This window comes from Leucoraja erinacea, chromosome 35 (genome assembly GCF_028641065.1).
Source record: "Leucoraja erinacea ecotype New England chromosome 35, Leri_hhj_1, whole genome shotgun sequence".
Taxonomy (NCBI): Eukaryota; Metazoa; Chordata; class Chondrichthyes; order Rajiformes; family Rajidae; genus Leucoraja; species Leucoraja erinaceus.
Genome location: NC_073411.1, coordinates 5697593 through 5725310, shown reverse-complemented (window position 1 = coordinate 5725310; position 27718 = coordinate 5697593). Strand labels below are relative to the sequence as shown.

Here is a 27718-nt window from a genome sequence, read left to right as displayed (position 1 = left end):
GCCTGCCCCGCTGAGTTAATCCACCACTTTTCTTTGGTAAACCCACATTGTTATTCGTTTTTAATCCTTTGGAAAGCAAATGAATGCCAGGGAATTGTGTGGAAAGGAACTGCACTTGCTAGTTTAATGTTTACTTTACTGTTCTTTTTACAATCCATGTTCTCGGGATATCTAAATCCAAATTTTATTAGTTATTTATGTTATGACATCAGTTGGAAGCTGCAAACCAAATCTCGTTGCGCTTATGTGCAATGACAATAAAATATATTATTATTATTATTATCATTATTATAGTTTATACTGAAGATGGGCACAAAAATGCTGAACTGTTTCAGCAGTTCAGGCAGTATTTCTGGAAAGGAAAGGTGACGTTTCATGTTAGAATTCTTCTTCAGACTCAAAGACCACAAGAATTGTTTGATCGTTTAATGTATTTTTAAAGTGGTGAAAAGCGTTGCATTAAAACTCATTGCAGTTCAGCTAATTAAGTCAATTGAGACATACACAATGTCACCAAGTCACGTATAGCACGGGGTCCCAAGTAACAAATTAATTCTCGTTGTTTGTAAACCACAAACTCAATGCCCCGGAGATTCTATCACAAACTGACGTTTCCACCAATGTAATGCAACAACCAGTTTAAAGAGACTTTTTAATTTAGCATTTTAAAAATACATGGTATTTGGTTTCAAAGCATCTCGAGAATTTCCAGTGGATATCAATCTTTATGCTTCAGTAGAAAATCATACTACAAAGAGACAATAAGTTATCGTTTCAGAGAGTGAGAAAGGATCATTTAAAAAATACCAATGTTTACAGCAGCTGAGCAGTGAAAATCCAATTACCCAATGCATAAGGCCGGAGGAGCAGAGTGTTTGAGGTAGCCAATGGTTTTGTACCCAATCTCCTCAACCCAAGCCTGGACATTTTATTAGTGTTGGGCAGTTACTATCCTGATGCCATTCTCTCAATAAATTGCTCATCATTGGCCTCGGGGATTCTATCAGGAGCCAGAACAGCCACCCCAAACATCAACTACGGGACATCATGTCAGAAGGCCATCCTCACCAACTGTTCCATTGCAGAGTGAGGGTGATCTAGGATTTTCCCTCCAGAGCCTCATCATTCCCGACTTATTCCTGCCCGTGAAAGGCTTGGTTGGGGTGAAGAAAGGGAGTAAAAGAGACAGGGATAGATAACACTACTCAGTGGCCTTGACTGGCGATTGAAACTGGAAAATCTTGGCAACCTTTAAAATGGCAATTGGAGTTTTATTTCTAAAAATAAAAAAATGTCAGTAGTTTTTATTCTCTGATCAGATTGAAACCATGCAGGGAATGAGGTGGTCTCAACCTCGCAGTGGCTAAAGATCAGCAGATAAATAGAGGGGGTTGGGGAAAGAGGAGAAAGAACAAGAGGGCGAGGTAGCGAGGAGTAGCAACTCACACAGGCACAATGGACATTCAGCACCATACAGAGAGCAGGAATTATCTTGAACTTCCTCTACCGTGCATGGAAACGGGAGAACCCGCAGAGAGATCAAAGGCTTTAACAAAGGTGCGCATTTCACCATTGGGTAATCTTCATACTTATGGTCAATAAAAACTTTTGAAACATTCAAGCTCCTTGCCACCCCTCCTCCTATGCCACACCTTGCATCGATTGTAGGAACTCGACAAGTAGGAAGAGAAAGGCAACTCATTTTTCCCCCCTCAGTAACTGGTAGCAAAATACACAATCTGATAAACTATCTCTCTGCGCCTGACCAAAATACATATAAAATTTATTTTGTTCGTTTCAACGTAAGCACCATCTTCCCTCTGGGCAGCCATGGATGGAGTTAGGGAGTTGGTCTGACAGCAGATATCAGCAACAGTACACTATTCAACCAAGCCCACAGGCATCCTTACCTAATGCATTCGTTCATCTAATGCCCAGCATGGAACAGACAGAAGTGCAGACCCAACACCCTTTCCTACTTTCCTCCAATGCACTCACACCTCACCCACATTTGCCACAGACAAAGATAGGTAAATTCCTATGCACATCTTCATTGACGTTCATCTACTTCCCCACCCAGTACCTTTCTCTCCACCACTTTCTCTGCATTTTCTGCCTCACCTCTCACCCTCTCCATAACATCCTATCATACCCTTCTCACATTCCCTCCCCCTCTTTTCCTCCTTCACCGCTTCCCATACAAATATCCTCCTCTTATTTCTACCTCACTCATCTCCCTCGCCAACCTATTTCTTACCTCCTCCACAAACCCAACTCCTCTTCCTCAACCTTCCTCGCCTCCCTTACATGCTTCCACACTCATGCTCTTTTCAACCCTTCCCCCTCCCTCATACTCTCCTTTCTTCCCCCTGCTCCACCACTACTTTTGACAAAACCTCCCTCCTCCATTAAGCTCTCCCTTAACCCAACAGCCAACTCACAAAGATCAGAGGTTAAGTGTCAAATATTTGTCACCTTGGATTGGAAGGTCTTTCTTACTTGCACAAGCACACTGCCCACTCCTGTATGTGCACTTGCGTATTGCAGGACAAGCAAAAATAAAACAAGCTACCCATCTCATTTCATACAAACCCCCACACATACCCTGTCCACACTCGTACAACAATCCCTCTACAACCTTCCTGAGTGTTGCAAATAATGCCCTGGTTTTAATTTCCCCGGTTAGAAACAGGATTTATTGAAACCGACATCCCCATCCATCGAGAACCGCAACTCACAGCCAGGGGATTCTGGAGTTGCCCAAGTGTTAAGCGGTGCTCCAGATTTCAGCCACTGTCTGGGTTCAAAGGTCTTCTGTGATTCAAATTCAGCCCTCTTCCACGCCTGTATATTATTTGAAACTCGACTTTTAAAATTGGCCACTAAATTTTTTTTTAAGGTTGGTCAGGAAAAGAGAGGTCTTGTGCAAGGTCCCAAGGTTGTATGTAAAATTATGCTAGGCACGCACACCGAGCATTACGGTATGCTAGTTCACATCCTTGAAGTCCATGGGAGCCACTCGTTCAAAGCTGTGCCATATTTCTGCTAAAAGGGAGGCCCTCACAAAGAGGGCGACAAGTCCTGCTTCTGTCTCTTGGTAATGAAGCTCTTGAAGAACTCGTAGACCGACCAGGAAATGGCAGTGGAGGGCATTTGGTAAATGATGCGGGCATGCACGCCCTTGAAGTAGGCGGGGAGGCCGCCCAGCTGGTAGACCGTCCGGAAGGCATTGGCCAGGCCCGAGAGGTGCCCGTTGTTGGACTTCACTGTGTTTACCGCCAGGCTTTCCTGGGTGTTCAGCAGAGTCTTGCACACGTCCAGTGGGGTGGTGGCGGCTGCAGCCACCGCTCCCGCCATGGCCCCCGACACCACGTGCGTGGAGGGATGGTACAGCCGCGCCGGGTTCAGCCACTCCTGCATGATCTCGTAAGTGATGAAGTGGATGGCCTGGAAGGGCACGTTCATGGTCAGCTGCGTGGTGTAGCTGCGGTAAAAGGCGCTGCTCCCTTCCACCCGATGCACGACACGTATGCAATGCAACACGCCCTTGTAGGGAGATTTGAACATCTGCATCCGTTGCTTGATGGCTGTGGGCAGCAGGGGAAGTGGGAGAGAGGCAGAGAAAGAAAGGGTTAACACAGCCTCCATTCACCCTCCGCAACTGCCCAACAGAAACAGGGTGCTGGAAGAACACAACCAGTCAAGCAGCACCTGTCAACAATACATTACAGCACAGGCCTCTGGCCCAATGCCCGTGCCGAACACAAACACCAAATAGCCAAGGGCAGAAAACGCTTGTTGGAGTGGAATACAGACCAGCAAACAGCAGGAGGGAGGTGGGGACAGCATCAAGCAGGAAATTAGGGATGCATTTAGCAAAGGTACAGCTGTTATCATGGGTGACTTTAATCTACATATAGATTTGGTCAACCAAATTGGTAGCAGTGTGGAGGATTTCCTGGAATGGATACGGAATGGGTTTTTAAACCAATATGTACAGGAACCAACTAGAGGGCAGGCCATCCTAGACTGGGTATTGTGTAATAAGGAAGGATTAGTTAGCGATCTTGTTGTGCAAGGCCCCTTGGGCAACAGTGAACATAACACGGTGGAATTCTTCGTTAGGATGGAGAGTAAATTCAGAGACTAAGGACCTGAAATTGAATAAAGGAGACTTTGAAGGTACGAGACAGGAATTGGCTGGGATAGGCGGGCAAATTATACTTAAAGGGTTGACAGTGGAGGTGCAATACGAAGGTTTAAAGGCGGCATGGATGAACTCCAGAAATTGTTCATCCCTGTCAGGCGAAAAAATAAAACTGGGAAGGCGGCTCAACCGTGGCTGACGAGGGAAGTCAAGGATATTGTTAAAGCCAAGACATGGGGCATATAAATTGGCAAACCAGAGGACTGAGAGAAATTTAGATCTTAGAGGAGGACAAAGGAGTTAATAAAGAGTGGGGGGGGGGGGGGGATGAGCATGAAAGAAAGCTTGCAAGAATTATAAAAACTGACTGTAAAAGTTTCTGTAAGTATATAAAAAGGAAAGGATTAGTGAAGACAAATGTAGGTCCCTTACAGTCAGAGACAGGTGAATTTATAATGGGAAATAAGGAAATGGCAGAACAATTATATGAGTACTTTGGTTCCGTCTTCACTAAGGAAGACACAAACAATATCTCCCGGAAATACTAGGGGACCTAGGATCTAGTGGGAGGGAGGAACTGAAGGGAATCCCCATTAGTCAGAAAATGGTGTTAGGCAAACTGTTGGGACAGAAGGCAGATAAATCCACAGAGTCAGATGGTCTGCATCCCAGAGTACTCAAGGAGGTGGCCCTAAATATCGTGGATGCATTGGTGATAATTTTCCAATGTTCTCTCGACTCTGGATCAGTTCTTGTGGACTGGAGGGTACCAATGTAACTCCACTTTTTAAGAAAGGAGGGAGAGAGAAAATGGAGACCAGTTAGCCTTACATCGTTAGTGGGGAGGATGATTAAAGATGTTATTAGCAGCGCATTTGGAAAGGAGTGACGGGATCGGTCAAAGTCTGCATGGATTTATGAAGGGGCAATCATGCTTGACTAATCTTTTGGAATTTTTTGAGGATGTAACAAGTAGAATGGATACAGGAGAGCCAGTGGATGTGGTGTGTCTGGACTTTCAAAGAGCCTTTGACAATGTCCCACACAAGAGATTATCGTGTTAAATAAGAGCACAGGGTATTGGGGGTAGGGTATTAACATGAATAGAGAACTGGTTCATGGACAGGAAGCAAAGGGTAGGAATTAACGAGTCATTTTCAGAATGATAGGCAGTGACTAGTGGGGTGCCGCAAGGCTCGGTATTGGGAGCCTAGTTGTTTACAATATACACTGATTCTGACGAGGGAATTAAATGTAACATCTCTAAGTTTGCAGATAACACAAAGCTGGGTGGCAGTGTGAGCTGCGAGGAGGATGCTATGAGGCTGCAGGGTGACTTGGGTAGGTTGGGTGAGTGGGCAGATGCAGTATAATGTGGATTCATGTGAGTTTATCTACTTTGGTGGCAAGAACAGGACGGCAGATTATTATCTGAATGGTGCCAGATCAGGAGAAGGGGAGGTGCAACGAGACCTAGGTGTGCTTGTACATCAGTCACTGAAAGTAAGCATGCAGGTACAGCAGTGAAGAAAGCCACTGTTGGCTTTCAATGCAAAAGGATTTGAGTTTAGGAGCAAGGAGGTCCTATTGCAGTTGTGCAGGACACTGGGGTCTTATAGAAACATAAAATTCTTACAGGATTGGGCAGGGTAGATGCAGGAAAATGTTCCTCATGTTGGGAGAGTCCAGAATTAGGGGTCACAGTTTAAGAATAAGGGGAAGGCCATTTAGGACTGAGATGAGGAAAAACTTTTTCACCCAGATTTGTGAATCTGTGGAATTCTCTGCGACTGAAGGCAGTGGAGGCCAATTCACTGGATGTTTTCAAGAGAGTTAGATTTAGCTCTTAGGGCTAAGGGAATCAAGGGATTATGGGGAAAAAGCCAGAACGGGATACTAATTTTGGACGATCAGCCATGATCATATTGAATGGCGGTGGTGCCTGAAAGGGCCAAAGGGCATACTCCTGCACCTATTTTCTATGTTTCTATGTCCCTATGATGCCAAGTAAAAAGTAATAACATTGAACTGCAGATGCTGGTTTATACAGGCACATTTAAGCTAACAGCCAGCCCATTTTCAGTAGCTGAGCACTACATCACTTTAGGCTCGAGGGGAATCTGTTGCCAGTTTCTATGTGCCCATGATGTTGCTGCAAGCAAGGCTTTCACCATACCCGTGTCAAAACCATAGTTGTGTAAATAACAATAAATTTAACTTTTGCAGACTGCTTGGTCCCAACCAATAATTGGGAATTTTGGTGAGGAGCTTGCAAAGCCCAAATTACACAATCGCAGCCATCAATGTCCTTGACTCTCAGTCTGATGAAGGGACTCGACCCAAAACGTCACCTAATATTTTTCTCCAAAGATGCTGCCTGACCCGCTGAGTTACTCAGGCATTTTGTGTCTATCGTCAATGGTTGAGATGAGCTTGCAGAAGATAGACTGCAAAACTACTAGAATGCACAGTAGTGATTTTAACTGCAGGATACTAAAAGGGCACTCAAGAATGAGGGATGAGAGATGCGACATTGGCCTCATCTTGAGTACAGAGTAAATTGGTTGTTGTTGGCAAAGTGTGGAGAGTTAGAAACATAGAAAATAGGTGCAGGAGTAGGCCATTCGGCCCTTCGAGCCTGCACCACCATTCAATATGATCATGGCTGATCATCCAACTCAGTATCCTGTACCTGCCTTCTCTCCATACCCCCTGATCCCTTTAGCCACAAGGGCCACATCTAACTCCCTCTTAAATATAGCCAATGAACTGGCCTCAATTACTTCTGTGGCAGAGAATTCCACAGATTCACCACTCTGTGTAAAAAATGTTTTTCTCATCTCGGTCCTAAAAGACTTCCCCCTTATCCTTAAACTGTGACCCCTTGCTCTGGACTTCCCCAACATCGGGAATAATCTTCCTGCATCTAGCCTGTCCAACCCCTTAAGAATTTTGTAAGTTTCTACAAGATCCCCCCTCAATCTTCTAAATTCTAGCGAGAACAAGCCGAGTCTATCCAGTCTTTCTTCATATGAAAGTCCTGCCATCCCAGGAATCAGTCTGGTGCCAATGTGTAAAGCTTTCGAAATTGGAATGCGAACTGACCCCCACCCCCAGCTTCACTCAGAAGCCCTTACCTTCAGCTGGCGTCATGATGGAGTCGTGCAGCAGCGTTGCAGCGCTTCCTGCAATACCTGCAGAATAAAAAGGGAGACATCAGCAGGCCTGGGCCTCTCGTCACAAAAGCCTCTCGGGACTTCGACACACAACCCAACTCGCTCACCCTCTTCAGCAAGCGAGGTACACGGTGACAAAGGACAGACATCTCACTCCCATCAAACGGACAACAGGCAATTTCAACAGCACATGCCTACAGCCAAGGCGCACTGCCACAAGGTAAGACTTCTTTAGAGATTAAGCAGTCTTGGCATCAAGAAACGAGGCAAGGGAAGCAGGAAGACAAGGAAGATGCTCCACATACACAGGGATCCAATTAATATGTGGCAGAGCAACAAAGGATTGCCTCTGGGACTCCATTCTCTTGCTATGGAAAGAAAGTACGAGATGAAATTGTATCTTTGCTCATCATCGAATCCACTCCTGTCGGTTGGATGCTTCAAGACAGTGGTCAGACCAAAACGTCAGAGAAGACCAGCCAAGGGATACGAGGACCATGAGATGTACTGGCATGTGAAAATTATGCATTATCAATGTAACAGTTAATAATGTGATGATGTGGATTTCCTTTTTGCCCGATTAGGAAGAGATGTCATAGTAACGGACTTTGTATTTAAATGTATCATGTGCTACCATTAGTCAGAAAGGTCAGAGGACACGTGTTGCTGGGATGTAAAGGAATGGTTGACAAATAAACCAAAACGTTTATGTTCAGTATCCTTGAAGTGTGTTTATTACATTCGGATCAAGGCGTGAATCTGACATTCCCATTCTCCTTGGAGTTTAGAAGAATAGTATCTCATTGAAATGACCAAACCTACGACAGGAGCCGATAGATTGAAATGTTTCGAACCAGTCGCTCACAAAATAAGAGATCAGCCATTCAGGTCTGAGCTAAGTAATTGCTTCACCCTGAAGTTAAAGAAACTTCGGAATTCCGTCCCAAGCGAGCAATGGAGGATTAGTCGCTGTGTCTTCAACATAAAGATGAATACATTTTTGTACAATAAAGGAATCGGAAGCAAGCATTAGGGGAACAGCAGCCTGGCTACAACAACCATGTATTAATGCCTGAATAATACCCAATATAAAGGATAAAGCAAACAGCAGAAGAAATAGGCCATGTGGTCTCGGTCATGCATGCCCTGCCAGGCAATGAGTGGTGCAGAGGTACAAGATCAGACATAATGTTGAATGACAGAGCTAGCAACTGGGACAAATGGCCTACACCTAATTCATAGAAACATAGAAATTAGGTGCAGGAGTAGACCCTTTGAGCCTGCACCGCCATTCGATATGATCATGCCTGATCATCCAACTCAGTATCCTGTACCTGCCTTCTCTCCATGCCCCCTGATCCCTTTAGCCACAAGGGCCACATCTAACTGCCTCTTAAATATAGCCAATGAACTGGCCTCAACTACCTTCTGTGGCAGAGAATGCCAGAGATTCACCACTCTCCTATTCTTATTCCTATTTCATTCCTATTCTTATAATAGAATTCCCATTCTTGCGTACTTTTGCTCCAGCTTTAGATTAGTTCACCATCACGTGTACGGTGAATATTATCTAGTCATCATCATTTAGTCCATTTTGTGAGTTTGCTTCGTCCAACTTGCCTGCATTAAAATGGCACGCTTCAAATACTTGACTGTGTGAAGAGCTTTGGGTTTTCTCAGGGTGAAGAAGCGTTGCAATATAAATCAAAGCATTTCTTTGGGCTGTGCTTCAGACAGTTGGATCACGCTTACAACAGATAACTTGACTCATCCAAAGTGTCAGCAGGACAGCATGCAATCTCCACAGGTATATCAAATTATTTCACAATACACAGGAACAACTTGCCCATTCAGTCCAGCCACACTAGACATGAACCACCTCTTTCCCTGTCGCACACCAACTCTGACAATTGTAACACAAACTATCCAGATCATTCATCCTAGACAGGACGTGTAACAATGAAAAGCAATGTTGGGGGGAAAAAAATAATTCAATCAATATTTTGATCTATTAACATTATTTCAATCCTGTCTTTGTGTTTTATACACCACTAAACCTTCCAGCCACCCTTATATGTTATGGGAAATGGAGTAAAAAATAACTCGGAAGTAAAGAAACAAGGTACAAAGCCAAAATGGCCTTTGCTGAGTTGGTTATATAGGACTGTGCTCAACGTTGCTGCAGCTGGTGCGCAAAAAGACTTCTTCATGATAGCTTCAAACCATCTGACACCCTCCAGTGAGTTTTTAGCTGAGTTAGGTCTTTGCTCCACAAGGACCAGGAGTTGGGAGCTTACCAACCGCCCCCTTGTCAGGAATTCCGAGTCAGGTCAGAGGTGTGGGACCCAACTCCCAGGCACACGTCAGGAGGCAACAGCCATGTCCCCGAATACTCACGCTGCACAGGAGAATACCCCAAGCCCCTATGCTTAAAGTTTGACTGCAGGGTCAGAAAAGTTAGGACATGGCAGAAAAGTCCAACTAATGTCAAAGATCAGATAAGTCCCCGACCTATTGATCAGTAGAGCCAGCACACTGCTTATATCCTGCACCTATTTGTTTAATGAACTAGTTCTTTGTTTGATCCAATGATTTGTGCTTCCCTGCTCTTTCAGACCCAATTCAGAAGGTGGTTCCCTCGATCATTTGCCAACGCTCTGGACTGTTGAGACTGTGAAGTATTGAGAGTCCGACACCATTCAATGGGAGCTAGGTCAGAGCTTAAGGCCCCCCCCCCCACTTGAACACTTGGCTCTGGGGCATAGCCTTCTTAATGGGACAAGTTCAATAAATCTAGGCTTCACTGAGAAGATGAAAAAACCCATGAGACTCAAAAGACACAGACTCCGAGGGATCATACACTAGGGGTTAGGTTAGAGCCCTCAGAACCTACAGAAAGGGGCAAGTTGAAGAAATCGAAGATTCACTCAGGAGAAATCGCAACACAGCACGTCTAACAGAGAGAGACACACAAAGTTAAATCATTTATCCCATTCAAAGGAACAACTCGCTAAAAGAGCAGACATTGCTATCCAACAGACAAGCATGCAACAGACAACTATTTTAGAGAAGCTTACAGTCGCCGGCTGATTTAAGTACAAGAGCTGAGCCAGGATTGCAGCAGATTGTTAGAGACAGAACTCATCGGACTTAATTGTCTAATACCGTTTGCCAAGTGACTATTGCCACCATGATTGATGGCGTCACTTAAAGTCCTTTTCATTTGCTCATAGCAGGCAAAGTACATAGCGTGGGCGGGCCCCGCACCGACCACCATCGCATTCAGTCCTCGCAGAGGCCGCCAGATGCCTTCCGTGTGGATCATCTTCAGGAGACCATCAAATACATTCTTGTACTGTGCCTTGGGATGGGGCTGTAAACTCTGCATGCGTGTCTGCGTAGAGGAAACAAAAAGGCAAAATGAGAGGGAGCCTTGGGTTAGTTCACATCTTCACAAGTTATAGGACTAGAATTAGGCCATTCGGCCCATCGAGTCTAATCTGCCATTCAACCATGGCTGATCTCTGCCTCCTAATCCTATTTTCCTGCCTTCTCCCCATAACCTCTGACACCCATTCTAATCAAGAATTTGTCTATCTCTGCTTTAAACATATCCACTGACTTGGCCTCCACAGCCATCTGTGGCAATGAGTCCCACAGATTAACTATCCTCTGACTGAAGAAGTTCCTCCTCACCTCCTTTCTTAAACAGCACCCTATCACGGGTGCCAGCAGTCTCACTAGAACATGGTGTCGTTTCGGGTTGAGACCCTTGTTCAGACTCAGATTTTTCTTTGTTAATAAGGCGAGTGACTTTCAAATTTAAAATTGCCCCTACAGCAGAGCCTGCATCAGCAATGCCATTGGAAGGTTTCAAAAAGCATTACGCTGCAAATTTGGCGAATCCTGCTCATTTAAAACAAAAAAGTAAAATGTTCTTCCTGGGTGGCTCAAAAAGGTCATAAAACGTTCAGGTTTACTATCGAGCTAACTACCATCACTGGGTTTTGGGTGGGAGAAGATAAAACTGGCTTCAACATGAACTCTGAACCTGGAACTATTGAGGTTGAGGGTCGTAAACCTCGCCTTCTATGTTTTTCTGTGACTAACGGACGTGAGCAAACAACCTGTTAAACTATAACCAGGATTTTGCCATCTCGTGCACGGCATGAAAATTGCACGACAGGCATGTACAGAGTCTGGGGGTGGAATTATCACAGGCAAACACAGACACAATGAGTTCTGCTCCATCATATTCAAGAACATAGTGCCAACTGCAATTGACAAAGGGCACTGTCCAAACAAGCAGCAGATGAATAGCAAAGGCCCAGAGATAAACTGTGCACGCAAAATGGCTTGTACATCACCACACCCGAGTTAGGGGCATATTTTTGTGACTTGATGGCACTCCGCCCATGATGTGCATGCTAGCTCAGAGCTTTAACTTAGTTTAATTTAGAGATACAGCATAGAAACAGGCCCCATCGGCCCACCAAGTCCCCGCTGATCATCAATCACCCGTACACTAGTTCTATGTTATCCCACTTTTGCATCCTACACATTAGGGGCAATTTTACAGAAGCCAATATAACCTACTAACCTGCACGTCTTTGGAGTGTGGGAGGAAACGGGAGCATACAGTTTAGATGTACAGCGTGGAAACGGGGCCTTTGGCCTACTGAGTCCACGCTGACCAACAATCACCCACACACTGGTTCCATCTTATACATAAGGAACAATTTGCAGAAGCCAATTAACCTACAAGCCTGTACACCTTTGGCATGTGGGAGGAAACCCGCACACCCGGAGAAAACCCACATGGTCACAGGGAGAAAGTACAAATTCCGCACATACATCGCTCGTAGTCAGGTTCGAACCTGGGTCTCTGGTGCAGCGCGACAGCAACTCTACCGCAGCGCCATGATGTCACCATCCCAATCCCCCACTACTTTTACCTGTAAAACTATTCTCCCAGCCACTTCCATCAATTCTCACAGATTTTACCACTCACCTACGCCAGCCAGGGGCAACAGTGGCCAATTAATCCACCGACACGTACAGCTTTCAGATGTGCGAGAAAGCTGGAGCTCCTGGCAGGAAACCCCTCTGGTCAGAAGAATTACCTGCAAACTCCACATAGACAGCATCCAATATCAGGTTTGAATCCTGATCTCTGAAGCTCTGATTAACTCTGCTACCTGCACCATAACACAAGAGCTGGGGCATTCGCTAAGAGTCAGCCGTAAGGTTGTAGGTTTAGTATTTCGGCCCACCAAATCCATCGATCACCCACTCCTACTACTTCTAGGAACCATACCTAACTAATGATCCTGTTAAAATAATCCTAACAGATCACTACCTTTGAAGCAAGCTGCATTTGCGTGCAAACATGAGCTGATGTTTATGATTAGCTCTCAGAACAAGCACAAGTCAATGTTGCCAATTCTGATGTGCAAGGCACAGCAAGAGCCAAAAACCAGGGGGAGGGGGCCAGTGGGAGTGGAGCATAATTTCTATTTTAAGGTATTCCAAGGCATATCAAATGATTTTGAAATGTATTCACAAGTAAAATGGGAAATGTTGCAACCATTTTGTGCATAGAGTTCCCACAACAAAATAACACAAAGGAATATACTAAACTATTGTTATAACGGACCATGGGTGGGGAGAAGGGGGAAATGGCCAATGGTCAGCTATAACCGAGTAGGGTATTATCATTGTATAAGCAGAAACAAACAATTCCATTTGCTGAAGCTAGACACAGAATGCCGGAGTAACTCAGGACAGGCAGCATCTCTGGATAGAAGGAATGGGAAATGTTTCAGATCAAGACCCTTCCTCAGACAGTCAGACTCAAGAAGCGTCTGGTCTTCAGGTCTGAAGAAGGATCTCAACCCAAAACATCGCCCATTCCTTCTCTCCAGAGATGCTGCCTGCCCTGCTGAGTTACTCCAGCATTTTGTGTTTATCTTCGGTTTAAACCAGCATCTGCAGTTCATTCCAACAAAACTCCATTTGCTGGTTGATAAACAAATGGAAAAAGTGCTGGAATAACTCAGCAAGTGAATCATCCAGCCAGTTCCCTGTTGCTCATTTTAATGATATGCAAAACCAGAAGCAGAGCGGATATGTGTTGGCAATAGTATTGTAGATGTTCTAGGGATCCAAATACAAATCCATTGGCTGATTTCATGTCAATTAATTAAGGGCATTTGGAATCAAGTAGTTTGCTCCTCATCACATTACTGATGCTATTGGATTGCTGCCAATCTGCTTGCTTAACACAAATCAGGGATTCAATTGAATTGAATTGAATACATTTTATTATATACAAGGAATTTGCCTTGGTGCTTTGCCCGCAAGTAACAACACGATATACAGTAGACAATTAAAAATAAAACATTATAGTTTAAACACGTGAAGAATTAAATAAAATACCAAAGCAAAAGGAGGATTTGGCTGTTGAGTAGAGCCACTGCTTGTGGAAAAAAAGTTGTTTTTATGCCTGACTGTGGTGGCTGGAGTAAAGGGCCTGTCCCACTTGCATGTGATTGCATGCGTCTGGCGCGACCAAATGTGGTCGCTTGAGGCGTATGGGTGCGCGCGGCCAGTCCCACTTCCAAGCGCGGAGGCGTATGGAGTTGTGCGGGGTTGGTCCCAACATCACGCGGGGCTTCGAAAATCCAGCACTGTCCGTAAATTTCGAGCGCTAACGGCCTTACGGCCCGCAGGGGCATTGAGGGCGTACGCAGCGTCTTGACTTCGTACGCCTAGCGCGTGGCATTGCGTGATGACATCACTGCCCCGCGTGGCGTTGCGTGATGACGTCACCGCCCGACGTCCAAATTCAGTCGGTCCCCCTCCTGCCCAGCTGATTGGTAAGTATGATACAAATTACGTCACGCACAAACTTAGCGCGAACTCCGCTTCCGTTTGGTCGCGCCAAACGCATGCAATCGCATGCAAGTGGGACAGGCACTTAACTCAGCAGGTCAGGCAGCATTCCTGGAGAACGTTGATAGGTGACGGTTCAGTTCGGGACCCTTCAGACTTTGGATACTGTGGTTTCCAACTGCAAATGATGGTTTACACTAGATAGACACAGCGCTGTTGCAACTCAGCGGGTCAGGTAGCATCCTTGGAGAAAAAGGATGGGTGACTTTTCGGGTCAGAACACTTCTTCCAACTGAAGGAATGGGGGGAGTAACTGGACGTAGGAGAAGGCCGGCAACAGACGACCAAGAAAGAGTGGATCCCTTAATGGTCCATTGTTGGCTCTTGGGAAAACAGGGCAGATCACTACCACTTCAGCCAAAGGGGAAAGCCTTTGGCTTCTTATTGAGAGCCCTGTACATAGAAACATAGAAATTAGGTGCAGGAGTAGGCCATTCGGCCCTTCGAGCCTGCACCGCCATTCAATATGATCATGGCTGATCATCCAACTCAGTATCCTGTACCTGCCTTCTCTCCATACCCTCTGATCCTCTTAGCCACAAAGGCCATATCTAACACCCTCTTAAATATAGCCAATGAACTGGCCTCAACTACCCTCTGATGGCAGAGAGTTCCAGAGATTCACCACTCTCTGTGTGAAAAATGTTTTTCTCATCTCGGTTTTAAAGGATTTCCCCCTTATCCTTAAGCTGTGACCCCTTGTCCTGGACTTCCCCAACATTGGGAACAATCTTCCTGCATCTAGCCTGTCCAACCCCTTAAGAATTTTGTAAGTTTCTATAAGATCCCCTCTCAATCTCCTAAATTCTAGAGAGAATAAACCAAGTCTATCCAGTCTTTCTTCATAAGACAGTCCTGACATCCCAGGAATCAGTCTGGTGAACCTTCTCTGCACTCCCTCCATGGCAATAATGTCTTTCCTCAGATTTGGAGACCAAAACTGTATGCAATACTCCAGGTGTGGTCTCACCAAGACCCTGTACAACTGCAGTAGAACCTCCCTGCTCCTATACTCCTATCTACCTGCCAGCTCAGCACAGAGCAGCCACTGATTGCTTCCTTTTTGTAAAGCTACTTAGCAAACAATTATTTTTCTCGTCACCCAAGCAACTCATGATGACACTGCAAATTTTAAAACTAGGTGCACCTCCCAAACGGAACTGAATTTAGCAACAGCCCCTGACAGATACCTACTTAGATGCCAGTAATTACTTAAAAGACAAGTGACGCATAAGTATTCCTACCGAGAAATCAGAGCGGTTTCAATGCAGGAAACTTGGCCAGTCATTGTGTGTACAGAACATAACTACTGTTGAAAGTAGACAAAATTGCTGGAGAAACTCAGTGGGTGAGGCATCATCTATGGAGCGAAGGAAATAGGCAACGTTTTGTCCCGAAACGTTGCCTATTTCCTTCGCTCCATAGATGCTGCCTCACCTGCTGAGTTTCTCCAGCATTTTTGTCTACCTTCGATTTTCCAGCATCTGCAGTTCCTTCTTAAACATAACTGCTGTTGAAGCAGCTTTCACATAGGCACATGGGTATGCAGGAAATGGAGGGACATAGAGTACATGCAGGCAAAGGAGATTAGTTTACCTTTGCATCATCTTCGGCACAGACATTGTGGGCCAAACAGCCTGTTCATGTGCTGTACTGATATATAAAATGACAAAGTACTGGAGTAACTCAGCAGGTCTGGCAGCATCTCCAGAGAACATGGATCGGTGACATTTCAGGTCTGAACCTCCGAGTCTGACAAAGGGTCCTGAATAAAAATGTCACCTGTCAATATTCTCCAGAGATGCTGCCTGACCTGCAGAGTTACTCCAGCATGTTGTGTCTTTGTTTTGTAAACATTGCATCTGCAGTTCCTCGTTTCTACATCTTACTGATGTGCATGTTCTACAATTATATACCATTCACTACACAAAAAGGTCTCAGCCCGAACTTTCACGTTGAAAGGGACACGACAGATAGATATAAAATGCTGGAGTAACTCAGCAGGTCAGGCAGCATCACAGGAGAAATGGGTGACTTTTCGAGCCAGGATTCTTCAGACCCATCCCTTTTCTCCAGAGGCTTAGCTGGAAGGAAGGTCTCCACTCAAAACATCACCCCTCCTTTTTCTCCAGAGATGCTGCCTGAACCACTTAGTTACTCCAGAACTTTGTGCCTATCTTTGGTATAAAGCACCATCTGCAGTACTTTGTTTTTACATTTAGTTTAACCACCACACTTGTTTGCATCTTTTTTTTTTACAGAGAACGGCCACACAATGATCCGACAAGGAACACCCAGAATGCTGCCATTTACTATAGAACAAACTATTGCAGCAAAAAGTCCGAGTGGACTGAGCATATAATTCATAGGTAAAATTATAGGTTACTCAAGGCAACAGCCTCAAACCGATAGTCATGCTACTGTGCATTCAGAAAGTATTCAGACCTGTTCACTTTTTCCCCCCATTTTGTTACATTGCCTTACTTTAAAATCGATTTAATTCTTTTTTTTTAATCATCAATCTACACACAACACCCCAGAATGAAGAAGCAAAAACAGGTGTTTAGAAATTTTTGCAAAGTAATTAAAAAGAAATAACTGAAATATCACATTTACATAACTATTCAGACCCTTGGCTATGACACTCAAAATTGAGCTTCGGTTCATCCTGATTCCACTGACCCCCCCAGAGCCAGAGGCACCGAACTGGACGGGACGCCGAACAAGGCGGCCAGAACGCATGGATACGCCCCCACGCACCGGGGGCTTGCTCGGTTTGGAAGAATCTCCAGGACCCCAGGACAGTGGACTCCTGCGCCACATGGACTGGCTCGCTCAGGACCAAGTGGGCCGGCTTCAAACGAGCCACGGACTGACTCAGTTTTGCGCCGGCCTCCCACGTCCAAATCAAATGTAGTAGGCCCGTGCCGCAGCACTCGAAAGGGATCTTCATATGGGCGCTGCAAGGGCGACCTGTGGGTCACGGCGAAGAAAGACATAGGGGCAGTCCTTCAGCAGCAGTGGCACATCGGAAGGGGCCACTCCATGACGCGATGTTGGGACGGGATGACCATAATTAGACTGTCTCCAAAATCCCTCGGCATGCCCTCTTCTTCCCAGATATGGGAGCTGAGGTTGAAAGTTTGTGACTTGGGTTTAGTTTAGACCAGCATGGAAACGGGCTCTTTGGCCCACCAAGTCCATGCCAACCCATCGATTAGATCAGATTCAGATTCTTTGGCCCACCAAGTCCATGCCAACGAAATACATTACCCGTTTATACTAGTTTTTATATTATCCCATTTCTCATCTACTCCCTGCACACAAGGGGCAATTTTATAGGGGCCAATTAACCGGCAAACCCGCAGGTCTTTGTGATGTGGAAGGAACCCGGAGCACCTGGAGGAAACCCACGCAGTCACATGAAGAATGTGGAAACGCAGCACAGACAGAACACGAGGTCAGGATCGAACCTGGATTGAATCTTGCTCTACCAGCCGCACCGTTGGGCCACCCTCTTCAACTGCTTCCTCCCAGTGACAAACAGCAGGTCCTTAAACTGCAATGCAAATTCCATCCATTTAGAGGCACAGTGGACACAATCGTCAATGAACATCAACTTCAAGTGAGAAATACAAGGAACAGCATCAGCAACCAAGAAATGTTGTGAGTTTACAATATTGCTTGACTCCGTCAACTGGGATGGACTATGCCACCCTTTTCAAATTTGTCTGGCTGCAGAAATCCGTATATATATTGCATCAGCATCATTCAAAAATGGAATATGTGGTCATAATCAATTGGTCCATAACAGGGCAGCAGAGTGGCACAGCTGCTGCCTCACAGAGACCCGGGTTCAATCCTGGCCACAAGTGCTAAATGTGTGCAGTTTGTACGTTCTCCCCGTGACTGTGTGAGTTTTCTCTGGGTGCTCCGGTTTCCTCCCAATTCCTAAAGACATGCAGGTCTGTTGTGTGTAGGATGCAAAAATGGGATTACATAGAACTAGTGTGAACAGATAACTGATGTTCAGTGTGGGCTGTGGAGTCTGTTTCTATGCTGTATCTCAAATAATACAATCTAAAATAAAACCAAGCAAACCTTCGTGAGACTAGCACTAAGATGGGCTGCACATCACTCGGATACTTATGAATCTTGCTCACCAAAATGGTGCATCTCACCTCCAAAAGGTCTCCAGCAGGAGTAGAGTTAATCCATAGAATAAAACGGAGACAGCACCAAACCAAAATTAGCCCAGATTCAAACATTGGTATTTGCCTGTATGCATGTGGGGCTGCCCTCCAAATTCATAGTCAACTCATTCAATGAAGATCACAAGATAATTACAATGCTGAGATCCCCTGGAGAATGGGGATGAGAGGGATAGATCAGTCATGATCGGATGGCGGAGTAGTCTTGATTGGCTGAATGGCCTAATTCTGCTCTTATAACTTATGATCTTATGAACAATTGAACCCAGCTGTACAACATCAATCTGTAACCGCTCTCAAAAACACAGAGAATTTCCCTATCTCAGGCAGAAATTCTGCATGAAGGTAGAGATAACAAACAGCACCCTATTTTGGGTGGGTCACTGCCGGACCAGCGTGCAGCCTGCAACACTGCTGGGGGTTACAACTCTAACGTGAAGCAACACGAGAGAAGAACATAATGTAGAAGCAATGAACTGCAGATGCTGGTTTACACAAAAACACAAAGTGTTGGATTAACTTAGTGGATCAGGCAGCCTCCCTTGAGAATGTGGGTCAGTGACGTTTCGAGTTACGCCCCATTTTCAGACTAAGTTGGGAGGTGGGGGGGGGAAGAATGCTGGAAGAGAGGAGGGGCAGGACAAAGACTGGTAGGTCATAGGTTGATAGAGGTGAGGGGGGTGGGGGGGGGGGGGGGTTGATAGACAGATGCTTGGACGAAGACCAGAGATGAAAAAACAGATGGTGCAAGACAATAGACAATAGGTGCAGGAGTAGGTCATTCGGCCCTTCGAGCCAGGACTGCCATTCAATGTGATCATGGCTGATCATCCCCAATCAGCCTTCTGATTCAGTTCCTGCCTTCTCCCCATATCCCCTGACTCCGTTATTTTTAAGAGCCCTATCTAGCTCTCTCTTGAAACCATCCAGAGAACCCACCTCCACGGCAGAGAATTCCACAGACTCACCACTCACTCTCTGTGAGAAAAAAACATAGAAACATAGAAAATAGGTGCAGGAGTAGGCCATTCGGCCCTTCGAGTCTGCACCGCCATTCAATATGATCATGGCCGATCATCCAACTCAGTATCCTGTACCTGCCTTCTCTCCATACCTCCTGATCCCTTTAGCCACAAGGGCCACATCTAACTCCCTCTTACCTTCTGTGGCAGAGAATTCCAGAGACTCACCACTCTCTGTGTGAAAAGTGTTTCCTCGTCTCCGTTCTAAATGGCTTACTCCTTATTCTTAAACTGTGGCCCCTGGTTCTGGCAAAAGGATTGACGAGTTGTGAACTGAACGGCAACTGAAACGCAACACAGCATGCTCTTTTATCGAACATTATCACAGACTTACGGTACCTAAGACTGTTGGCGTGGTGCTGTTTGCAGCATCTCATCCAGTTACAGGATACTCCAGAGATATCCACCTGTCTCCACTCCTTAGTTTAGTTTAGAGATATAGCGTGGAAACAGGCCCTTCGGCCCACCAAGTCCACACCGACCACTGATCATCCCATCCGCACACTAGTTCCATGCTATCGCACCCTACACACTAGGGGCAATTTACCTCAGAGAAGCCAAGTAACCCACAAACCTGCATGTCTTTGCAATATGGTAGCAAGCCGGAGCACCCAGACAAAACACACGCAGCATAGGAGAACATATAAACTCGGTACAGACGGTCAGGATCGAACCCGGTTCTCTGGCGTTGTGAAGCAGTTGCTCTATCGCTGAGCTACTGTGCCGCACCTACAGTCTACATTTCAATACCATCCTTTTTAGCCACCTCAGAAGGCACAAAACCAGAGTAGAAACCATTCAATAAGTTGTAGAATTATCCCAAAGTGTTCTCCATAGCTACGAGTTGCAATACATCAGGCAGTTACATCTTTAGAGACAAAGCCATGCTGGAGCAGTTCTAAAACCACGTTATAATGATAGTGCCTACAGAAAGAACAGGTTGGAGTACTTGTTACAGTAGTCTCATTGCCCCAAGTACACAACTGTAGGTTTGAGCTGGTATTACAGTCTCCAGATATATCCTTGAGCAGGGCCACACTTATTATCCAGCAAATAAAAAGTGCTGAAGCACTTAGAGGATCAGGCAGTATCTTTGGAGATCTTGGAGAGATGAGTTTCAGAACAGGACATTCCTTCAGAATGAAGAGTCCAGATCTGAAACAACACCTATTTATGATCTCCAGAAATGCTGCCTGACCCGCTCAGTACTCCAGCACATTGTGTCTTTTTTTTTGTAAACCAGCATTTGTAGTTCCTTGCTTCTACTTATAATCCAGCAATCCCTCATTCTTCAGTGCAACAGATATACATAGACAGTTTGAACAGTCACTTCCCATTATGATCTACTACCAAGGTTTTAAACTTCCAGGTGATTAGGGTCCCAGTTTTCTCTGTAACAATCCCTCCAGTCCCAGTCTAGGATGTACAGCTACAGGAGGGTGTTTCCCTGACTGCCTAATGCTTCTGCCCCATAAACACTGTTACTACGCAGAGACCAGTGCCCTGTCTGTACAGGCACATGTCCGACGACCAATGCTGTCCCTGTCACCCTATCGCACACACTCATCACCCACCTCCACAGTGTCCACCATGAGCACCCACCCACAACGGCCACCGTCCCAGCTCCCACTCTAATGGCCCCTGTACCACCCTCACTCATTACCCCAGCACCCACTCTCACCACCCACACCTACAGCACCCACTGTCACTACATCTGCACCCTCCATCCCCAGCACCCAACTGCCATTGCCCCAGCACCCACTGTCTTTGCCCACACCCCCATCACCCACTGTCACCAGCACCCATCGTCATTGCCCCAGCACCCATCATCTTTGTCCACCTCCCCTGCGTCCACTGTCACCCCCCAGCACCTACTTTCACCACCCATACACACACTGTCATCGATCACACCCCTAGCATCCACCAACGCCACCCATACCCCAGCACCCACTGTCTTCTTCCACACACACACAGCACCCGCTGACACACACAGCACCTACTGACACACAGCACCCACTGACTGACAGACACACAGCATCCACTGTCACCCACCCATGTCACCGACTGTTTTATCCATGCACACAGCACCCACTGTCTTCCTCCACACACACAGCACCTACTGACACACACAGCACCCACTGACACACACAGCACCCACTGACACACACAGCACCCACTGACTGACAGACACACAGCATCCACTGTCAAGGTTCCTCACCCATGTCACCGACCCAGCACCTGTGTATTCTCCCACACCCACCCCCCAGCACCCACTGACACCATCCACACACTCACCCAGCCTCATCACCCTCCCGTGCCCACAGCCCCACGCCGGGCTAGACGGTGCGAGCCGCTCACCTTCACCGAGTCGATGGGGAACATGAGCGAGTGCTCCAGGATACCGGCCACTGAGCCCGCCAGCATGTGCGCCCTGACCGACGCGCTCTCGGGGAGCGACTCGTAGACGTCGCCGGACGCGGACAGGGACTCGGGCCCGGCGGCCTGCACCTCACCCCGGGGCTCCGTGAGCAGGTGAGGGGGGCGGCCGAGACCGCGCTGGGAGCCGGCACAGCCCACCTCCATGAGGGGAGAGACGGAGAGCGAGCGGGGAGACGGAGAGCGGGGCGAGGGCGGCGTCGATGAGGGAGCAGCCCGCTTGCCGGCGCCCAGCGCCCGCCTTATAGACCAAGGCCCGCCCCCTGACGCACACCCGCCCGCCCGGCGTGACAGACGTACCCTGACGTCCCCACGTCACAACAATGATAGACAGCCGCGCTCACCAATCACCCCCCGGCTGGAGGGCGGGATCTACACAAACCCTATCTGCGATTGGACGACCATCGACACGCCCCCACCCACCCTCCACCAATAGAAATCCCACGACTGACCTCAAACCCGAATGGCTGCCCCCTCTATCAATCAGGACCATCCCTTGCTCCTGAGTGGTCGGTGGCAGCAGAGGTCCCGCCCATCCCGTCCCACTGCTTGGACATGGACAGAAGTGAAGTTATCTAAACTTCATGGTACAGTCAAGAGTGTTTTATTGTCTATAAGCCCCAGACTGAACAATTAAATTCTTACTCGCAGCAGCACAACAGAATATGTAAACATACTAGACTGTAAACAATATAATAAAGCAGGGAGAAAAAAAAAGTTCAGTGTGTGTATGTAATTGTGATTAATTTAGTAGCCAAGTGTGTACATAACACTAAATAACACTAACAATAATATTGCAAACGATTTTGCAGTCCAAACTTGCCCGGAGCAACAGATGCACGTGCACCGTTACTGAAAGAGCAGAATTATGCATTGGGGTTATTTCATGTCTCGGAGTTAGTGTGGGTGGAATTTTTGGGGGAAGTTCCCACGTTTCATTGATCCACTTTCAGATATTAATTATCTGAGTTGAGGTGACACGCGTTCAGCAAGGGGGGCAATTGCTTCAAGCAACAAGCAGTCCCAAACGTACATTTCCAACTGCGAATGTCAGTCCAACCTTCGGGCGTAGCCAGCTTTCGGCACAAAAATGGACATTGAGATAAGAAGGACGGTTTCATGCAACTGAACAGGTGGCTGAATGGGCGGTCAGATAGGAATAGGCGAGTGTGCAAACCACTCTGGGAGAAGTTGGAGCTGCCGTGCGTTGCAGGGTCATCTCAATGAGGCAATTGAGGGGGACACAAATGCGCATGGACTACGGGAGTCCATCTGCTCAGCAACCAGCGCCTGTTTCCACTTTGAGCTTCTCATCCTTGTTTTTGCATTCCTCCTTTTTTTTGCCCTCACTATTTGTCCATGCCTTCACGGAACTGAATGAGCCTTGTATGCTCTTGACTTTAAATCGTTCTGTTGGAAGTGGCTGTACAAATTCCATAGACCCGAGAGCTTTGGAACAGCTTTCGATGTCGAGGTCTTCCATCGCCTCTAGCTCTAAACATATTTCTTTGGAAAGGACTCCATGCACCCACTGACGACCCGTCTCCAACATTCCTCCTCCTCCTAGACACCCCTTTTGCCAGCATTCTACCCTCTCTTGACTAATAACACATCATTGACCTTCCCAAATCAAAGGTATGGCGATTGACGCGTCCAGTTATGCATTTTTTTGTTGGATGCAATGAACACTCGTTGTTCCAAAAATATCCTGACACCACTCTCGAACTCATTCCCTGCTACATCGACGACTGCATTGGAGCTGCCTCCAGCGCTCATGCAAAAGTCTTCATTTCATCAACCTCACTGCCAACTATTCTGCCCTTAAATTTACCTGGACCATCTCTGACACATTTCTCCTCTTTCTTGAGTTCACTGTCTCCATCTCAAGAGACAAACTATCCACAGACATCTACTACTAGTCTACACCACTACCCACCCTGTCCCTTATAAGTACCCCATCCCTTGCTGAAAGCTTATTTTCCCTTCCCCGTCTCCCCTGTGCCCCACCTGGACTCGCACTATTTTATTCCCCAATTCCATCCACCCATATTCCTTCCTCGGTCTTCACAAAGCACACATCTTCTATCCTTATCTTGCTCCTTGTGTCTTCATCTTTGGCCTTGTCCACCCATCTCCCTATCAAAACCACCCCTCACCCATATCCCCCTATCACTCACCAGGTTTTGTCCTGCCCCTCTTCTCTTCCAACTTTCTCCTCCCCTCCTCCTCACCATAATTACTTACAAAATTCTTAAGGGGTTGGACAGGCTAGATGCAGGAAGATTGTTCCCGATGTTAGGGAAGTCCAGGACAAGGGGTCACAGCTTAAGGATAAGGGGGAAATCCTTTAATACCGAGATGAGAAGAACTTTTTTCACACAGAGAGTGGTGAATCTCTGGAACTCTCTGCCACAAAGGGTAGTTGAGGCCAGTTCATTGGCTATATTTAAGAGGGAGTTAGATGTGGCCCTTGTGGCTAAGGGGATCAGGGGGTATGGAGAGAAGGCAGGTACGGGATACTGAGTTGGATGATCAGCCATGATCATATTGAATGGCGGTGTAGGCTCGAAGGGCCGAATGGCCTACTCCTGCACCTAATTTCTATGTAATTTCTATGTAATTCTGAAAAAGGGTCCTGACCCAAAGCATCACCTATCTATGTTCTCCAGAGTTACTACCTGACCTGCTGAATATCTCAAGCACTTTGTGTCTTTTTTCTTCTAATAAGGTAGTACTGCTACAATGCAATAGTTAGAGTCTTAAGACACCTCGTGTTGTGGAAAATTATTCAAATTATTATTTGACAAACAGCAGGGTCCCAGCACTGATCTCTGTGGTACACTGCTATCACATGCTTCCACTCACAACAGCAATCCTTTGTCCCATATTACCAAGCCAAGATGTGACCCAATGAGCTACTATCTACCTTACTGGAGATCCTTGGACTATCTTTGACCGGACTATACCGGACTTTATCACACACTAAACGTTTTCCCTCTATCATATATCTGTACACTGTGGATGACTTGACTGTAATCATGTATTGTCATTCCGCTGACTGGTTAGCACGCAACAAAATTGTTCACTGTACCTCAGTACAAGCGACAATGAACTAAACTAACTAACTAACTAACCCAGGAAGTATTCCATGGTGCCAAATTACCTTAGGGAAAGCTCTTAATTACTGTAATTCAGATTACAGATTACATGATCCCTCGCTGAACATTTCCTACTGTAATTTAAAGTCCCTGCCTTTACTCTCACCTTGGTGAAAGTAGTAAGGACTCACCAAGAGTTTTTTCCGGGTTTGCTGGGTATTATTTTCCCAATGGTGACGTTGTCTCTGCACCCGGTCTGCTTGAGGTGGATACACTCTCTAGTTGTGCCCTGGTCTGTGACAAATCTGCCTCTCCACTGCAGTACTGAAGTGTGGGGCACCTGCCTGACAAGTCAGTCATTAATCTTGGAGCAAAACACAAAGTGCTTTTTAAAAACATTTATAAGCCACTTTGACAAGTATAAGGATAGGAAAGGTATTGAGCCATAGTCATAGAGCACAAAATCGTGGAAACATGCCCTTTATCCCAACTTTTCCACACCGAGCAACATGTCCCATCTACACTAATCCCACCTACCTGCATTTGGCCAACATCCCTCTAAACCTTTCTTATTCATGAAGCCTGTCTAATTGTTCCTTAAACATTCCAAATGTACCTGCCTCAACTAACTCCTCCGGCAGCTCGTTCCATACACCCACCATCCTGTGTGCAAAAAAGTCCTATTAAATCTTTCCCCTTCACCTTGAAATTAAGTCTTTTGGTTCTCAATTCCCCTACTCTAGGCAAGACTGTACATTTACCCGATCTATTCCTCTCGTGATTTTGTGCACCTCTATAATGTCACCCTTCATTTTCCTGTCCTCCAAGGAAAGGAAGTCCAAGCCTGCTCAACCTCTCCCTATAGCCAAGGCCTGACAACTTCATAAATATTCTCTGCCCCCTTTCCAGCTTGACAATATCTTTCCAATGACATGGTGACCAAAACAGGTTTATAGGGATATGGGACAAACACAGCAGGTGGAACAATTGTAGGTGGGATATCTTGGTTGGCAAGGGCAAGATCAGCCGACGGGTCTGTTTCCGTGCTGTATGACTCATTGACTCAATGCTGGAGTAATTCAGTGAATAAGGCAGAATCTGTGGACCGAATGGATCTGAAGAAGGGGCTTGTCCCAAAACGTCACCTGCCCATTCCTTCCCAGATGCAAAAACCAAGGAACTGCAGATGTTGGTTTACAAAAAAGAGCAAAAACTGTTAAAGTAACACAGTGGGTTAGGCAGCATCTATGGATAACTCGGGAAGGTGATGTTTCGGGTTGGGACCCATCTTTAGAAGCAGGGACCAGACTCGATATTCACCTACCCACATTCTCCAGAGATGCTGCATGACCCGGTAACTTACTCCAGCACTTTGTCCATCTCAGATGCTGCCTGGCTCACTAAGTTCCTCCAGCACTTTACATTTTGCTCAAGATTCCTGAGAAAGGAAATAATGCCACATGCCATGACCGTGAGCATCAGTTCCCCACGACCGCACAACACGGTATGTTCCGATGGAGAAACTTGAGCCCCTTCACCAGAGGTGCCGCTGATTCCACAAACTCTTAACTGCGGCAAACCTCCTCCACATCCCCCGCAGAGTCAACCTGCGAGAGAGAGTCACTGAAGAAGGGTCTCGACCCGAAACTTCACCCATCCCTTCTCTCCAGAGATGCTGCCTGTGTTACTCCAGCATTTTGTGTCCACCTTTGATTTAAACCAGCACCAGCAGTTATTTCTGACAGAGAGAGTCACTCATAATTTTCTGGCTCTGCTGCGGAGAAGGCTTGTATTCACTGGAGTTTAGAAGGATGAGGGGGGTTCTTAAGAAACATATAAAATTATAAAAGGACTGGCCAAAGTAGATGCAGGAAAAATGTTCCCAATGTTGAGTAAGTCCAGAACCAGGGGCCACAGTCTTAGAATAAAGGGGAGGCCATTTAAGACTGAGGTGATAAAATACTTTTTCAACCAGAGAGTTGTGAATTTGTGGAATTCCCTGCCACACTGGATGGATTTAAGAGAGAGTTAGATAGAGCTCTAGGGGCTCGTGGAATCAAGGGATAAGGGGAGAAGGCAGGCACGGGTTATTGATTGGGGACAATCAGCCATGATCACAATGAATGGCGGTGCTGGCTCGAAGGGCCGAATGGCCTCCTCCTGCACCTATTTTCTATGTTTCTAAGTTTCAATGTAAGAAGCTGACCGAAGATGTTGGCCGACTCTGCAAGTCACCTCCGTGCTGACTCAGCACAACGCGCTCCCCATATCAGCAATGTTGGGCCTCTAGCAGGTGTTGCCTGTGCTATCATGGACTGTCTGGCAGGCAAACGATTATCAAATATCACCAAACTGCATCACAGATAATGGACTGCACTCAACCTCCTCCTTGTGGCTCGAAGACAGGCTGGAACACATTCAAGCACAAAGGAATCCTTAGTTCTTGAAATAAAAGAGAAAAAGTATAAAGGAGGATTGCATTTGTGCAGAACACTTCAATTGCAGTATGTCTCTTTTCACTCCATGGCCAATGAAGTACTTAACTTGGTTTAGTTTAGTTTAGTTTAGTTTAGAGATACAGCGCGGAAACAAGCCCCGTCAGAGTTTGTATGTTCTCCCCATGACTGCATGGGTTTTCTCTGCTCGCTCCTTAGTTTAGAGATACAGCACGGAA

At 46.3% G+C, this 27718-nt stretch overlaps 1 protein-coding gene across 2 annotated transcripts; it reads right to left on the bottom strand.

The window, feature by feature from the left end:
* Nucleotides 1-411: 411 nt before the first annotated feature.
* LOC129713223 (mitoferrin-2-like) lies at nucleotides 412-22208 on the bottom strand. 2 transcript variants are annotated; one of them, XM_055662157.1, is made up of 5 exons: nucleotides 21869-22008; nucleotides 17751-17836; nucleotides 10489-10717; nucleotides 7285-7341; nucleotides 412-3587 (listed from the first exon to the last, which is right to left on the bottom strand). In XM_055662157.1, the coding sequence occupies exons 3-5, from the start codon at nucleotides 10709-10711 to the stop codon at nucleotides 3061-3063; spliced, it is 807 nt and encodes a 268-aa protein (XP_055518132.1). In that variant the 5' UTR covers nucleotides 10712-10717; nucleotides 17751-17836; nucleotides 21869-22008; the 3' UTR covers nucleotides 412-3060. The 2 variants fall into 2 exon arrangements, with proteins under 2 accessions (XP_055518132.1, XP_055518131.1); XM_055662156.1 differs by lacking the exon at nucleotides 17751-17836 and having other exon boundaries at nucleotides 21869-22208.
* Nucleotides 22209-27718: the final 5510 nt, after the last annotated feature.

Excerpts from the sequence above, each read along its gene's own strand:
- LOC129713223 (XM_055662156.1), bottom strand. The coding sequence starts at position 22,093 with ATGGAGGTGGGCTGTGCCGGCTCCCAGCGCGGTCTCGGCCGCCCCCCT. Across the intron at positions 7,342-10,488 it reads CAATAGTCACTTGGCAAACG|GTATTGCAGGAAGCGCTGCA; the intron begins GTATTAGACAAT and ends TTTATTCTGCAG. Across the intron at positions 3,588-7,284 it reads CATCATGACGCCAGCTGAAG|CCATCAAGCAACGGATGCAG; the intron begins GTAAGGGCTTCT and ends TGCTGCCCACAG.